The sequence below is a fragment of the Coturnix japonica genome, chromosome 2 (assembly GCF_054131305.1).
Source record: "Coturnix japonica strain WE chromosome 2, WE-NBRP24, whole genome shotgun sequence".
Taxonomy (NCBI): domain Eukaryota; kingdom Metazoa; phylum Chordata; class Aves; order Galliformes; family Phasianidae; genus Coturnix; species Coturnix japonica.
In genome coordinates this window covers 39,139,690-39,157,496 of record NC_140664.1, presented here as the reverse complement: position 1 = coordinate 39,157,496, position 17,807 = coordinate 39,139,690, and the positions used below count along the sequence as shown (strand labels likewise).

At 38.6% G+C, this 17,807-nt stretch overlaps 1 protein-coding gene across 13 annotated transcripts in view; it reads right to left on the bottom strand.

Moving 5' to 3' along the window:
- The window catches only part of TRAPPC8 (trafficking protein particle complex subunit 8), a 48,341-nt gene extending 31,045 nt beyond the window's left edge, over positions 1-17,296 (bottom strand). For 8 of the 13 annotated variants that reach the window (XR_014942581.1, XR_014942582.1, XR_014942583.1 and 5 more), the window contains exons 1-8: positions 16,997-17,296; positions 11,303-11,497; positions 8,255-8,338; positions 4,610-4,699; positions 3,384-3,558; positions 2,841-2,994; positions 1,276-1,363; positions 286-533 (exon numbers count right to left, since the gene is read on the bottom strand). Coding sequence is in view for 5 of the 13 variants with exons in the window: in XM_015855462.3 (XP_015710948.2) it covers positions 286-533; positions 1,276-1,363; positions 2,841-2,994; positions 3,384-3,558; positions 4,610-4,699; positions 8,255-8,338; positions 11,303-11,497; positions 16,997-17,153 (1,191 nt within the window). In the remaining 8 variants the exon portion in view is untranslated. The remainder of the gene's footprint in view (positions 1-285; positions 534-1,275; positions 1,364-2,840; positions 2,995-3,383; positions 3,559-4,609; positions 4,700-8,254; positions 8,339-11,302; positions 11,498-16,996) is intronic. The other 5 variants (XR_014942587.1, XR_014942588.1, XR_014942586.1 and 2 more) reach the window with 1 other exon arrangement.
- Between the last annotated feature and the right edge of the window lie 511 nt (positions 17,297-17,807).

Genomic DNA, 17,807 nt, shown 5'->3' with positions numbered 1-17,807 from the left:
GGAACAAAGAAATAATTCTGCAACAGCTCAGGCAGGCTTTCAAAATGAGCCACCTTGCAATTACGTTCTGTTGGTGCAGGTGCTGTTTTCACCAGTGTGTCTTTTGTCTTTAAAGAAAACCAAACAAACAAAAACTTGAGTCTATTTCTCTTCAATTTTCTTACAGCTTTTGCTAAGATCACTGAATCATTAGATGCACAAGGAAGTAATAATTTCAGAAGAGGCTGTTGGATAGCTGGAGTTATACCACTATTGATTTTGATTATTCCAAGACTAAATGCTGACCTGATCGTTAAGTTGCCGAATTGTCTTCTCTATATGGGGCAAAAGTCCCCTAAATGTGAATTCCTGTATGAACTGCCTAATTCGATCATGATCTGTGAGCGTTAAACAGGCACCATGAGGTGTTCCAGAGTTTGATTTCTTTGATTCCTGCAATGATGTGGTAGCCTTCACATAATCAGTGCTATCCAAACTGCTGCTGGGATGATCCAGTTGAAGGGGATGAGTCTTGAAGTTATTTGACAGGCCATCTATGAAAAGTATGAAACATCAAAACCCTCATAAATATTATGTTACTTCATTCGTATTTCTTTTGTGGTTTTAAACATCACTTTTTTAAACTTCATTTAGTGCTTTCACTATTCGAAATTCTGCTAGGAAAACAATGAAAGCATTAAATTCAAAGTCAAACATTCATGCAAAGACAAATGCAGCAACTGCTACAGTAGATACACTGGAACCAATCACTTCTGTATTCCTACTGAAAACTTGAATTTTCCACGCTTTTCTTTTCCTTTATAAAGAATGAAAAAAATTCAACTGACATCACAGTATACAAGTCTGGACAAGTCTAACACATCATATCATCTCGTTTTAATGAAGCATCTCATGAGGTCCACTCAAAATAAACAATCTAGTAGATAAATGACTGTTCAGCTTTGTGGACATGAGGTTATGCTTTATGCATTTAGAAAATGACTTTGTAATTACTTAATAACTACAAACATTGCATATTTTATCTTTTTTTTCAATTTCAGTTTATAGACTAATTACATTTATTCTATACCTTGATTAAGCTTCTAGACTTGAAACAATATACTAAATTACTTTCAAAAATTATTCATGAAGTTTCAAAGTTTAACACTTGTAACGTAGCACTACATTTAAGTGATCATCCTAACTTCACCGCCACTCAGTAGTGATTCCTATTGCATGCAAGGCAGCTCCATAAAAGCTATCACATTAAAGTTTGGAAGGAAGTTATAAAAGTACCTTTTATTTCATTATCTAAGCCATCTGATATCAAGTGATCAGTATTCTTGTTTGAAATGACAGAATACGGACAGTCTTCATAGCAATCCTACCAGAAGAGAAAAAGAAGTTAGGACTAACACAATGTAAGAACGTCCTTTAAAAAAAATAATGAATAAATAGTAGCTGTTAACATTAAGTTCACTAAGAAAGCACACTCAGATATGAAGATATATTCACTGAAGCAGTTTATTGAGTCCTCAAGATGTCATCCTATTGTTCAAGTTATAATCCACAGCAGATAAAGCAAGTACCTTCTAGTTTGCTCAAAATAGCAACAACATCAACTAAAGCAAGTAGCTTCAGTAACTGGCTGGAGCCCCTTACATAGTAATGCCTACAGCAGTAAATATATGCTCCCTAAAACAACAACTGAAAACAAGCTCAAAAGGAAAAAAACAAAACAAAACAAAAAAAACAACAGAACATGGTACAGTTGACATGGAAAAAAAACAAAACTAATTTATGGTGGAACATTACTTACTGGCCCTCTTAACAGCTTACAGAATGCAAATAGCTATGACTTACCAGTGCCAACTAGATTGGTAAGGAACTGAGTCACACATTTTTTAGTCATATACAGTTAGAAAAGCAAGACAGTCAAAAGTAAAATTTAGAAGGAATATTTTTGGTCTTGAAGTCAAAAATACAGACTTATGACAAACAAAAACCAACATTCTGAACTAGTATACACTATCATTTGCCACTCTTGCAAATGACAGACTAGACTTGACTACAAGAAATTACCACAAAAAGAGCCACATAAATGACAGGACAGTAGGAGAAACAAAAATATTGAAACTGAAGAAATTCATCAAAATGAAGGAATGAAGGGACAATTCTGTTTATCCACTGAAGGCAACTTCAGGCATTTATTACTTCAGTTTTCCTTTCATTCTGTTATTGCAGGTGCTCTACTGCTTCTGCATCCATTGCAGTGACTTTAAGGAGCAGAGAACAGCTCTCTGGAAGAGGACTCACCTTACTTCTCACTCAAAGGTCAAGTTAAAAAAAAGAAAAACTACATAGCTTGACTACCTATTAATCTACTTTGTAGGACCACATACATAAAACTAAAGAAAAATTTAACACAACTACAATCATAAAATCACCAAGATTAGAATAGACCTCTAAGTTCATCTAGTACAACTGTCCATCCACCACCAATACCTCCACACGTCCCTCAGTATAACATCTAGATGTTTCACATCTAGATGTTTCTTGAACACCTCCAGGGGTGGTAACTCCATTACATTCCTAAGAAGCCTGTTCCAGAACATGACCACTTTCAGAGAAGAGATTTTTTTCCTAACACCCAACCTGAATCTACCCTAGACCAACTTAAGACCATTCCTTCTTGTCCTGTCACTAGTTATGTGGGAAGCCAACCTCCGCCTCACCACAACCTCCTTTCAGGTCACTGTAGAGAGTGATAAGGTCTCCCCTGAACCTTCTCTTCCCCAGAAGAAACAATCCCATGGGCAATTGTATGCACCTTACAAGTCGTTTTTGAAACACTGCAATACCTGGTTCTGGATGGAGTTTTTCTGAAGGTACTGGCTCCAAGGGTCTGGTATCTGCTCATCTGTTCCTCTGTTAGATACTCGAGAATTTATTTTCAGCAAATAGCAACCCTGAGTTCCATACCTTTGCTTCATCTCTTCATAAATGGAGTCAGCTCTGAAAAAAGAAACAAAACCATCTAGCCTGTCTTGATATGCAACCAATTCTATTTTACCACAATAAGCTACCCTAGACTACTTATCCACAGGATTTAGAATAAAAATTCATGTTTTTAAACCGGTGCCTTACACAAGAATAAAACCAACAATCTCAGAACTAATTCAGTGAGCCAGTGAAGAAAGTTTCTACTTCAAGAAGCCAAGACTAATTACTTTTATATAACAGAAAAATTAGATTAAAAAAATACTACTTAAAGAAGACTGTCTTGATTACAGCATACAGATTAACAGACTATGCTGGATGTATGTAATTGCTTCTAATGCTAGAAGGAATTTATAAATACAAGCATTTGAGTCAAATAGTTTACCTGAAAACAGACCACCTACCTTTGCTCTTCACCCGAGCTTACATCATGCAATAACACATAGTACTTGAGTGTGTTTGGTATAAACCATTTTGGATAAGAGTATTCACTACTATGCTGAATTCGATGTTGTTCTTGTGACAGCTTAAGAAATTGCTCCACAGGCTCTGGTTCACTCGAAGAAACTACAAGCATACCTAAACTCACGTTAAGGACATTAACCAAAAGAACTCAGGAACAGTTAATGATGATAAAATAGGCAGTGGATAAAATAAACATTGACACATCCTATTTATCTTAGGCCAGTAAAACACAATACCATAACACGTGCAACTTGAATTCAACCTAAACCTCAACAGAAGCAGTATTTAAACAGTCATTTAGCTAACATTTGTAAATGAAACAAGAACTCTGTTCCAGCTCTGAAACAGAACCCTGTTTTTAATCTGATAAACATCAGCTAATACTTTACTTAATATTTCAAATCCAGATCAAACATGAAACCTGCTTCTTGTACAAATACAACAGATGTTCACTTCTAGCACACTTCATTTTCAAATGCTGAAAGATAATTTCCTTACAGTATCACCTGAGCTACAGTAACAGCCAGTATTCATAAACATTCAACACCTGCTGCATAAAAAGCAGATGCGTTCCAATTTTTACCTTAATGCAATTCCATTAGCACTAATAAGGAACAAATTGCTCTGCCACATCTGTTCACCAAACCAAAGACTTTAAATCAAAGATGACAAGAAGCAAGTTGTAGCTTTAACACTACCACAACATAGTAGTCAAGGGTCAGAATCATTTTTTTTGCCAAATTAATTCTGTATAAGATTCTCTCAAACAGCAACTTTTTCCCCAAGCAGCTGAAAGTTGCTTTTTTTTTTTTTTAAGCACACCCTTTCCAATCTTCTAGCACTAGCAATGCTATAAAAGGCTACAGGTACATCCCAACATGCAGGTCTTACTTGTGTTGACCAGCAGATACCTAAAGAGCTATAGCAGAAAATATTTTGGGATGAGTAAGTTTAAGTTACACATATAAGCTCAGAGTTCAGTTTGAAATATAAAGAAATGTGGGTTTTATTACAAAGAAAACCCCAGACTCAACAAAATTATCCTGTTCACTCAGACATATCAAAAAGGGTATATTTCAAAGCACTGCAGCAAAAAAAGCAGTACTAAAATTTCTAAGTCTCCTGCATTACTTGAGCCAAGGCCCGTGTAACACTCAAAGGATACATGCAACATAGTGGTTTAGGAACTCATGATCTGATGCAGGCATGGACTGAAGAAAGCACTCTCTGTAAGACTCAAACCAAGGAGTAGTAGCTGAAATACACAATAAAGTAACACCAAGTGTAATTATTTAGCCAAACTTCTGTTTAGTCATTTATAAAAAAAGGAAACATGAAATACTACACGTGAAAGTAAAACCTGCACACTGTAACAGTCAGAGTCTGCATGGCAAATAAATGAAGAGAACAATCTAAAAGAGATTTCAAAATATACACAAGGATAAAAAATTAACTCTTTGAATCAAATCCTGTGAAACTGAACAGCATCTTAAGTACCAGCTTCTTCAGTATTTAGGCTCACCTACTCAATTCTTGTAAGAACTCCTTACCACTCCTCTAAAAACAGAGGCTTGGGAAAGTAAAAAAGTTTCTCTACCATTGTATTTGCCTACAGTAGGAATGTTAACAACTGAGAAGAAAAGTTAAAAATTAACTGTGTAAAGGAACCAAGAATTACCAAAGCCCTATCCTGACAGTTTTTCTGAAGCTTTTTGAAAGCATCGTGACTTGGCTTGACAGCAGTCCTCTTCCTCCTCCTGGCTAAAATAAACAGTAACAGTTTAATTGTCAGCTGACCAAACCAAGATCCCAAAAGCTAAAAAGTTCAGGTATACATTGTGCCACTAGTGCCTTATTACATTAACACGGCACGTGTAAACAACCTTTCATAACAGAGACTTTAACATTTAAGAATACCAGCTCAAAGGAAGTGAAGCATGTCTCGGATATTCAAAGAACATAAGCTTAAGAATCTTGTCTGATTCTTCTCACAACAATGTAGCCATGAAATACTCCTTTCAGAACTGTTTTACTGTCACCTTAATTCTGCATCTCCTTTGCCTATGCAGAAAAAAAGACCCTAGAGATAAACAAATACATTTTTAATGACCTGACCTTACACGGAAAGGTTAGAATCCAGAGTAAACTCACCTGCAAACTAGAAAACAATAGCTGGTACAGAAAAATGCATTTAATTTCTGAAGATATTTGTTCTTCTCATAGGACACCAAGAATACATATTGCTTGATTCAACCACTAACCTCCTCCTGTCACCTCCCAAACCCTTAGTTTTCTGGCAGACTTCAACAAACTGCATTCAGTTTGTTTGTTGCAATTATCTTCTAGGTCACTAAGTTAATGCTTTTTGCTTCACTGTATGTTGTCCAGCCATCTTCTATCAGCTTCATCCACAGAAGAGTCAGGTATACTCACACCTCCCAACCGAACACAGTCTACTATTCAGTACTTCTCACATTGCAAGTAGACCAAGAGAAGGCAAATTTCTAGTGTTCACGTATCATCTTTCTAACTAACTTCTCTTTGATTTACAGTATAAAAAAAAATCTGGTTTTACTAAGCCTAATGTATGTATGTAAACAGATACATACATACATTTTCTCCCCACCCCCTGCTATTTGAATAAAGAAAAATACAGTTTGTTACTAAAACAAGCCACGAGAAAATGACTCGTGCATGTTTTTCAACAGTATATGCAATAATCAGGGTTCAAATCAAAGTTAAACCAGGCCCCACCTTAAGTACTGTGTTCAGTTTTGGGCACCTCAATACAGAAAGGTCCAGAGAAGAGCAAAAGGTATGTGAAGGGCTTTGAGAATGTGCCCTATGAAGAGAGACTGAAGGAACTGGGGCTGTTTAGTCTGGGGAAAGGGAGGCTGAGGGGAGACCTTATTGCTCTCTTCCAATACCTGAAAGGTGATTACAGTGAGAGCTGGGTTGGTCTCTTCTCACTGGTGACAGGATGAAGGAAAATGGCCTCAAGTTGCACCAGGGGTGGTCTAGGTTGGCTATCAGGAAAAACTTCATTACAGAAAGGATTGTTAAGTACTGGAATAGGCTCCACAGGGAGGTGGTTGAGTCACCATACCTGGATGTGTTTAAAAACCATTTGGATGTAGTACTCATGGCCATGACTTAGCAGAGGGTTGTTATGGTAGTAATGGTTAGATTGTGGTTGTACTTAATGATCTTTAAGGTCTTTTCCAACCTGAGCAATTCTATGACTAGGATAAAAATTACAGAATCACAGGACGCCTTGAATTGGGAGAGACCTTAAAAGCCCATCCAGTTTCAGCCCCATGCCATGGGCAGGGCTGCCACCCCACCATCTCAGCTGCCCAGGGCCCCATCCAACCAGGCCTTGAGTGCCTTCAGGGATGAGGCATCCACAGCTTCTCTAACTCACATTCTGAGTTAATCCAAATGTTAACTGCATTTTCATTTCAAGCTCTAATTTCAGTTTTCTCTTTCTGTTGAGTTCAAGCATAGAAGTTTAAGAAATATGACAGATCCACAAACAGGAATGCACTAAACCTATTTCTCATCCTTTCAAATTCAGTCTAGTAAATACAACTGAATTCCCTCAGCATATTCACAATAAAGAGTATTCACTCAGGGCTGTAGCCATTAATATTAGATATTTAAATAAACATGCACCTTACTCAAAATAAAAACCGCATTAGAGAAAAACTTCATACATAGTATTATTTATCATTACAGCAATGCACAGCAACACTGTCATTCGGAAACACAGACCTGTATGCTTTTTCAGTTTTCCAGTATACGTTTGCAGAACGTTAAACAAGAGGAACTGAAATTTAAGTAGCTTTCTAATTTGTTCAGAATTGTTAAGAAAGAAAACTGGTACTTTCTGTAGATAAATACCAGCTTAAGACTAAGAAGTCTACTTAATTAGAAGAAGCATTATTAGTTATTTTGTTTGGGTTTTTTGTTTGTTTCTTTGTTTTTTGTTTTTTGTTTGTTTGTTTGTTTTTTGTTTGTTTTGTTTTTTGTTTGTTTGGGTTTTTTTGTTACTTCACAAAACAAGATTAACTTCATGGATACCAGTATCGTGGCACATTCAGAAAGTATTCAGTAGCGCATCAATAAGACACTTCAGAAACAATAGTTATTACTAACTAATGGCACAAGCTTTACTATTGTTTAAGACTGAAAAATACCAAAATCTGACCATTTTATAGATCACAACATCAAGCTTTGCTTAAGTTCAGAGGTCAATAGCCAGTGCATTTTGGTAGAAACAAGTCTTAAAGATGTGCCACAAAACTTTCTGTTTGTTAGGAAGTCATACGCCAGAAAGAATATCAACACAGCAGAGACACACGTGCTCTGGTACAGTTAATAGATCAGCTTCAGTTTGCAAAGCACCACTATCTGGAAAGAGGGGAGAAAAAAAAAGTTCTATGGAGAAGCAGGAAAACATGTTTGAAATACAGAATTATTGACCATACACATTTCCATAGGACCAAACAAGGCAGCGTTTTCACAGTATCAAATCACTTCCCTCACCCCACCACTACGCACTCATAGGACTCAATGGAAAGGCCAAATGATTTAGGTTAACAGCAGCAGAAATTCAGTTAAAAGAAAAATCAATCAACCACCACCAGCATTAATTTATTTAATTTATTTATTTTAGGGAAAAAAAATGGAGGAATGCACATATACATCAAGATAAGTGCTAAACAGTTGTAGAAGATGATAAGAAGAGGTGGATGGAGCACATAGAGAAAGTAATGAAGGGCAATTTGGCACCAACCACAAAAGATACCTGAATAAACCGTGGATGTGTTCAGTTCCATCAAAGTCTCTTTCCAATTATTGTACCAGGGGACACTAGCTTTAACTGAGCGATCTGATAGAAAAAACACGGTATTATTACACTAAAATAGGTCACGTTCAAACATGCTATTGGTTTTTACGCTCTGGTAGCATGAAGAAGAAAAAAAATCTATATCGTTCAGGACCATCAGGGAATGAAGACATTTAATTCTAGATAGCTTAAGTCACAAACATTTCAGGCTTGTCCACATCTCACAATGTGAAATGGAGTTATATGTAAACAATTCTATCTTTCTAGTAGGAGCAAGCCACCAATTTCTGAGACCTCTCAGCCTGTGATAATACAGTTAAAAGGTTTGCTGCTGGATATTTGCCTCAACATTCTCCCTTCTATCTGTCATATCCTTGAAATGCCTAATGCCAGAGTTAGCATCATGATGCCCTAAACAAACACAGCCATGGAAACGATGCAGCTGAAAGCTTATTTGGAAGAAAAAGGATTCAGCCTTTAGTGGGATCACTTTCCTCCATTCTTCACATGCACCAGTATATGGGAGAGGCTTGAGTGACTGAAAGCAAGCCCCTTTTCAGCAATGAACCAGATCCATCAGTACAAGATCATGGAATTAGGTATTAAACTATTAGCAAATGCAACAAAGAGTTGTAGATAACTGAAACAATTCACCACAACATTTCCAATTTTTAATTTTTTTTTTATTTATTTTTTAACTCCAGTGATCCCAGCACAGGAAATACTCATACCTGGCTTTGTTAGACCATCTCTTTTTATACTCTTTCTTAATATGTTACACTTGATCATCATTAAAGATCAAGTAAATATATTTCAGTACTACCATCCTAGAAAACTAATTTACCAGAAGAAAAAGAGCAGCAAATTTGATCAGAGTATGTCACATTTCCACGGGGAAATTCTTGCTCATGTTTTGTGCTGAAGCCCTAAGGAAATGTACCACACAACTACAAAACCCTTACAGTTTTATGATTTTTGGTTTTCCACATCATAACATCATGTAGTACACTGGGAATTATAAAGTTAATGCTCCAGTTCCAGGTACTTGTCCAGAAGGAAAGAAGAACTACATTCCCCAGAACACTTTGCATTCAGAGAGGAGATAAAACCCCTGGAAAAGTCACAAGACCTTCCCTTTTTATTTTCTTGGCTCTCCTCCCTGCTGCTCAACATGACTGTACTTCACACCTCAGCATTATGGTGAGGCCATCAGTTCTCAGACACTTTCTCATTATATTTATTAGCTTCAATTCTAATTATATTGTATTATAGTGTGTTATCTTACATGCCGATACCATATGCAGTAAATTAGGTTGTTTCTCCTCATATAATTGCTGCTGTTTTTAATTATTTTGGGGTCCCCTCTTCCCCCTTTCCAGAGATGCAGATCTTGGATCCCTCCACCCTACTAGTCACGGAACCAGGCTGAACTAGCCCATAAACCATTGACAACAACTCTGCTTCTGTATTTCTGTATGATACTCAACAGATGATACCCTCTCTTCTTTTTGACAACCAAGCATAGAGTCTGTCTGAATGGAAATAAGAACCTAACCATTGAGAGACAATATGTGAGACTTATTTACTGCTGGAGCCTCAGATGTGATATGGAAAACAATTGGAAAGGCATTTTCTCCCAACACTACAAAAAATGGCATGATAAAGCCACAATCACTCTCTCCCCCTACTTCAAAACAGAGGCTAACAGAAATATTAAGACTAATTCTCTGCACTAAAACAATTATTTTGCTTTCTTCAGAGTCTTCCAGTCTCCAGAATTGCAACAGACAAAAATTTCTGTATTAAAACAGTAAGAAAATAAACCAACTTCTCAAAGAAGGAGGCATGAAAACCTGAAAACAGCTCTCAAAAATAAGAGTTAGTTCAGTGTAGGGAACCTGCTTTGGCAGGGGGGTTGGACTCAATGACCTCTAGAGCTCCCTTCCAACAACCCCTACTGTGATTCTGTGAGTTTTCAGAGCCAAGTCTAACTACTGATACATGAAATCAAGTTGAAAATGTATCTTATCACGTTAGGAATTGAAGTTGTAGAATTATGCATTTTTCATGATTAACATTAAAAAAATACAACATCAGTTACTAATCTTCATGAATTTGCTGTTAAAGAGAAAGCATGAAAACTGTCTTTTCCTATAAGACTCAGCTTCCTCACTGCATGCCAAACTATGTACAACTTCAAATCATGTACAACAAATGACTTATGTTTAAATAGTGCAACGCATACATGCTTTGAATTAAGTATGTACTCAAAGGCTTTAATGGATTAGGTTGCTAACTGGGAGAAATTTAATCTTCTCAGCTCTCAAGATCAGATCTCAATTGCTGTTATTCATTATGTCTTACCCTTGGAGATTGGGGGAAAAAATAAGTAAATAAAAATCGCTGCTAAACCATTCTTCTAATCATTTTGACAGTGAAATACAAAGCACTGGGTTCAACAGAAATAAAAAGTGTGAGGTAAAGATTCACTCATTTTTCCTAAGAAGTTCTTTTCCCATCAGCTGTTTATGATGTCTCTATGAACTGTAAGCATTAAGGCAGGAAGGGACAAGAAGTCTAACTTCAAAGTAAACCCATATATTACTCTTAACCTATTCACCCAATCAAGGGTAACAGGCTAGTATGTCAGATTTGTCAAAGAAGTAAAGATTTGCTAACCTGATAAGCTAATTAACAAACCAAACTGAGATCATTTTTTATAGCATGGCACTTTCACAGAAGTTCACAAGAACTACAACAGTGGAAAACAAATTTAACTACGGAATTATTAATTGTATTCAACTATTCTGCTGATGTGTATATAAAAAAAAAAGCCGAGACAATTTTTGTACTGAAAGCTGTACTTGATCAGAACTGATCAATCCTGAAAGTAACTTTAATGTATGCTACAAATGTGAAAGCAAGATTAGAAACCTTACAGTACAATCCAATTTGAATGCTGAAAAACATGGTATCATTATATCAAAATATGGTATCATTACTTACCACTAATGTTGAGATCATAATCTCCAGCTGTGATTACGTTAGCTACCAGTCCTTCAGCAGGCTGACTGACAGACACAACATCATTCAGAAGCTTTCGAATGGCACCATGCTGAGGTGGGTGAGTAATAATGTTGTTGACAGCAATCTTCAGATTTTTAATTATGTGAAGCTGATTATTAGGATCTCTCATGTGCACTGAAAGAAAAAAGATAAAGAGTACAGTTGTTAGAATATTTAATATAAACTAGCATTTCTCCAGCAAACTTCCTCAAAGTTTTCCCCATTAAACTTCAATATCAATTTAATAACTCAGTTGATAATAACCAAGCATCAGAGAATGGAGTAGGGATTAGGGAGAAGGAAGAAGTTACTTAATGGTCAACATTAAGTTCATTTAGACAAGCTGACAAAAAGGTAAGCGGAACATGCCTACACTGCTGCACACTCCCTTGTGGAATATACTTGACTTGCACTGAAAGCTTTTAGTAGATATAAGTGGAACGCACACCTCACATTCCAAGGAGTGGAATTAATGCTCATTATGATCATCTTGTAGGTTATCGTTTGTTTTAAATAACAATTTTAGAACTCTACTATTCTTCAAGTGACATCACATAATTGATTAACTTCAAGAAAGCATTATTGAAAGTTACATTTCCTGAGTGGTAAACTTTTGTTAGGTCAACTGAAAACAAACTCAACAGTAGCAATGACAGCATGACTCACCTTTAAGTGCTAGATTAAAATCAGAAGGAAATGATATGAACATTAAATATTGGTTTCAAAATTAGGCAGAAGTCTGCATGAAGTAGTGGATTACAGCACGCAGCCACAAAAACACCACAGGTAAAGCATCCATGGACATAATGTTTGTGCAGGAACCACAAAGAAATGACAAGTGTTTAAGTTAGTTCAGAGATTGCTTGACTAGAGAAAGTTAAGTAGATGCTTGCCAATAAACAGTACTCCAAAAGATAATTGGATTCACTATTAAAACGAGCCTTATGTTAACATCATACCATGGTTTATGTTGCCTGGGCTTTGTGTTACTTAAACCCAAAATAATTTCCTCTTTTTAAGAGGTACTTCCCTAACAAATCCACCAGACAGAGAATATTGTGAAAGAAATAGTCCCAAATCCACAGGAAACAAGCATCTGAATTCCAGCACCAAGCCCAAAGGACAAGTCATCAAAGTTCAACAAAATGGTTAACAAACAGGAATACTGCACAGAATGTTAATGTTGAAATAGCACACAAACACATGTATGTAGTTTTCTTTGTTTTCCACATATTAAAAGCTAAAATATCACAGGCAAAGATCACACTTGCTTCCTCTAATAATACAGAATTACTTTTAATCCCCACATCCCTGTTTTAGTTTTGTTGTTTTCTGTTTGTTTTTTTGTTGTCATTTGTTTCCTTTTTTATTTGCTTGGGGGAGGGGAGAATATGGGAGTAGGCATCAGAAGACCTCCCAGAGTCCTGAAAAGCAAGAAAATCAATTCACGAGGCATTTAATTTTTACACTTACTCGTACCAGCCAACCTTCCAGCCTAAGGTCTAGCTCTCTGATTCCTTCCTGAAAAATGACCAGGCTATAGTCTCTCCTCTAGATTACAGATAGCTCTACATTTTACCAGAAGCAATAGTTTGAGCTTCATATGGCTTGTAAATGCAGAACTCCATTTATAGAATTGTACACTTTCCCCCCCAATTGTATCAGATAGATGAATTATTAATACTCAAATTACTTACACTACAGCACACGACTGCTGAAAAGATTAAATGCGGGAGGAACCAGCAGTGACACAGGACTAAGAGACCAGTTTGTCTTTATCAGCACAGATATAAGAAAACTCATCCCTGCTGTCCCATCCTATAGGCACAGACATGGGAAACATAAAAGTGTACATAAAAGATATAGATTTTTTTGGCATACATACAACACTAGGGACTAACAGAAAGAACATAACTGGACATTCAGAATTCTTGCCTTAATCCCTAATAAAAATCAATTACAATATTTCATCTATAATATTACAATCTATTACAATATACTGTGAACTACTGAAGGAAATATATAACGAGATCTCAGAAAATCTTTTATTCAAAGTAATAACATGCACTAGAATATCTTTCCTATCAGAACCTGAAAAAACTCCAGCACTGGCTAAAATGCACATGAAAAGAACTTTAACATCAAACTAAGCTCACCAAACAGACAGCCTTCCCACAGCACTTCCCTATTAAAGGCTTAGAATCAGACAGCTATGAGAAGTTCCCCCCTTATACTTCAAGGGCAAAAAAATTCTTTGGTTAAAGAGTAACCAAAGCTATCTTGAAGTGACACTTGCTCCTTGAAGTATACACTATTTCTTCCACCAAGACAGCATTAGTTCCTATCACATTTTCACCATTAAAAGAGGTGCAATGTGGAACTACACTTGCCTATACAAAACGCATTTATTGAATCCAGCAGCAACTACCACCAGCAAACAAGGCAGATAAAAATACTGCTGCTTTCAGAATAAATGTGAAGGTATAAAATCTAAAACACGCTTTATTATTTACAAGAAAGTAAGTTTGGAATGTTGTTTTTGTCCAAAGTTAAAATTTAACTGGAAAAATTAAGTCGTTCTCTCATTTATCATTCAATATGTAATTTAATTACCAGCATCTACACTATGACGCTTAGAAGTGCTCTTAACTTGCACTCAGGATTTCCTAACACCACTACTTGCTTATGCTGATGTCGCCAAAAATACCCTTGCAATCTATCAAGTCATTCGGGGGCAGAAGTTCACCAGTAGATTAGTGCTGACCAGTACTTAGCATAGAGGCCCACTGCATCTATCTTCTGTTTGTGGGTTTCCGTTTGAAATCAGCTGATCTCCTCGGGCTCAGCAACAGCAAGAAGCAAATGGTTCAGTACCACCTGAAGAGCCAAACAGCAGTCAGGGCCTTCCCATCTCTTAATGTCTGAGGAATGAGCAACAAGTATGCAGCAAAAAGTCCAACTTTGTTCTGATGAACAGAAACTACTTTGCCCATAGATCAGGAGTTTTATTTCCTTCTCTAAGGGAGAGCTCTGATGAACATGCAGTCTTTGGTAAATTACAGAAATCACAGACTACAGAGAATCCATACTATAACTGGACTAAGAACACAATAGCAAAGCAGTGAAGATCCTTTTCAAATAACAGAAGAGTGCAAGAATTTATATAGGTGCACTGACAACATGCATAGATACAAGAGAGTTTATGTTAGAAATGCAGTGAATTCACCACCAGGTAAAGGACTAATAAGAAAACTACATCCTATTTCCTTCCTTATTAAGAAAATAAGTGCTTAAAACTGAAGATAGCAAAACAATCATAGGTAGTAAAACAGTCAAGTACACATGCACACAATCCCATATGCTATATGTCGCCTCTCTCTCTCAATTGGCAATGAAAAGCAACATGGGAAAATGATAATGCCTGGCCAAACCTACTATCACACAGCAATTCAAAATATCTACTGTTTCCAGAGTCCCACATGTTGATACAATTAGCAGCATTCATGCAATAGCGATTGTGCAGACTGCAACAATCCTGCTTCCCTGTCACTGGCAACGTTGTATTTAGAAGATAAGAGAAATTGTTTACCATTGTGCAAACTCTACAACAATTTTACTGCACTTAACAAGTTCTCTGTGTGAAGACAGCATTTAGTACCAATCTGCCTACCCTCACACACACACCACCTTTCACCACGAGAAGCTGCTTACTGCACACAGCAAAGCATCTTCCACTCAGCTGGTAGAGGAAGTAACACTTGGAGCGAGTAACTGCAATCCAACCAGCAGCGTGCTGAAAGCTGTGAGAGCACATACAGTAGGGTGGCCACAAACCTCACTGCAACCAGCTTCAGTGTATCAGCTCTCCCAACCTGGGTGAGGCCTTGAAAAGGGTATTTGTCACTGTTGGTTTGGTAGCTTAGAGAGAACAGTAAGGATTTCCCTTCTCACAAATTCCTTATATGACAATGGTTCAATTTATAGGTACTGATATGGCATAGGGATCCACGCTTACACTGAAATACTGAGGGCGATCGAGGTTTGAAAGCTCCTTAACTACTACAACAAGAGTCCGAACAAAAACAGTTACAACTGAGCAACAAGAAAACTAAGTGTCCTTCAGAATGAATGCTTTGCTTTGAGCGGTATGCCCAGTTTTGTTTTCTACATGCACTACTTATTACCAAAGAACCAAAACAGATGTTAAAGTAATTTCAGGAACTTCAAGGGCCTGAGCTTCTGCCTTTGTGGTTTTGTTTTTATTTAATCTGCACTGCATTCCATATAGCTCATGAAAAAAACCCACATTTATAGAGAAGTAGTGCTTAAATATAACGTTTCCAAGGCTTTCCAGAAAATAAACGCAAAATATCACATATACTGGCTTTCAAGTTGTTGCCATTCACTCAAACAATGCAAAACACATAGCTTGAGGGACAACAAAAGCCTCATCATCTTGCTGCCTTCTCAACACAAACCTGAAGTCTCTCTGAGCCAAGTGTCTGCCAAAAACCTAATCTGACAAAAGCCACTGCATTGCTGCACTGATGAGCGGTTCTGCAGTACTTTTCTGATAAACAGTGGACTAGAAAGCACAGATTAGATTAAGTTATTGCCTGTTTTGCGTATTAAGGAACCTGATTTTTGCTTCAAAGTGGTCAATTCCTAGTTTTACTGGGATTCTATATGGTTGTTTTTATCCACGGTATATAACCAATTCAGTTCCCCCTTCTGTTTACATAGCTCTCACTCACAGGAGCATCAACAAAGAACATATGACAAAACAACAGGTGAGAGAATCATAGAATGGATTGGGCTGGAAAGGACTCAAGGGGTCATCAAGTTCCAGCCACCCTACCACAGGCAGGGCTGTCAGCTGTTAAATCACAGAACCGTAGGGGTTTGAAGGGACCTCTAGAGATCATCGAGTCCAACCCCCCTGCCAAAGCAGGTTCCCTACGCCGGGTCACACAGGTAGGCATCCAAGCAGGACTTGAATATCTCCAGAGAAGGAGACTGCACAACCCCCCTGGGCAGCCTGTTCCAGTGCTCCATCAAATCAAGTACTAGACCAATTGTCCAGGGCCCCATCCAACCCCTGGCCTTAAACTCCCCTACAGGCGGGATATCCACACCACTTCCAGTAAAAAGCTTCCCCCCAGCATCTTATCTAAATCTCCCTACCTTCAGTTTAAAATCGTTCCCTCTTTTCCTAACACTGTCTACCCGTGTAAACGCCTTCCAGAACGCTGGTTGTGATTCCAGCTGCAAGAACACCCACTCCTTCTGAAGCTTGGTAGCAAGAAGGCACACGGTCAGAGCGCTATCTCCAAACACAAGGCAGACAGCAGCCTGGACGAACACACTTTAAAGGCACCATTCCCCTCGACCCTGTCGCCTTTTGCGATGTCTCCAAGACGCCTAACTTCCAAGAGCACACAGAACAGAAAAACAAAACAAAACGACAAACAAACGGATGCAGAACAGCCAAAAGACAACCCGGCCAGCCCAGTACGCCCAAGCCCCGCACCGGCAGGCAGGGTAATGCTGATCCTCCCCGCCCTGCCTCTCTCGCCCCCGCGGGAGGAAGGGAGAGCCGCGTCCGCCTTCCCCGCCCCCACGGCCGGCACCGACCTTCCGAGGTGAGGCGGCAGAAGGGCTTCACCAGCTCGGCGAAGCTCAGGTTGTTCCTGCGGGTCAGCCGCTCCGCCTCCTCGCTGCACAGCGCGGCCACCAAGGGCACGAACGAGTCCTGGATGAACTCCTGCACCGACTGCACGCACTGTGCCATCGCCTCCGACAGTCGAGGAGCCCGAGCCGGACCCGTCACCTCGTTCCGCTGAATTCCGCTTCCTCTCGCCGGCCTAACGCTCAGCAGGCGGCCCGCACCGCCATGTCGCGCCTCCGCCGAGCCCCTCGGGTAGCGCCCGTCCCGGCTGCCCCTGCGATCGCTCATGTGATCGGCAGCGAGGGGCGGGGCCGGAGGGGGAAGCGACGGTGGCCGAAGGGTGGTTAATCTCAGCCCCACACAGCCGGGATGGGGCGGAGACTTCCCCCATCCCGCTTAGTCCTGTGCTTCAGAACAGCACACAGATTACGTCTGGTAGATTGACATAGAAGAAACAAGCCCCAATCCTGACCACAACTGATTTGACATTAAAAGCTGTTTTTAAATATTGAACATCCTGATGCCTTTTTAGCAGAGATTCGGTTTTACATCCCATGATTTCCTATGGTGCCCATGGTCCAATCTCAACTGTAAAAACAAACAAACAAAGCATTATTGAAAAAATTAGTCTTGAAGTGCAATAAGCTCTACTGTTTTGCTGCTGCTTGTTTGATTTCTCACTCCCTTCCACCCTACTATGCCAGGTGTGGATAACACACTTTAGCATACTTGACAGAAGTCATTAGAAGGTGATTTTGCAAGCAAGTCCCCATCAGG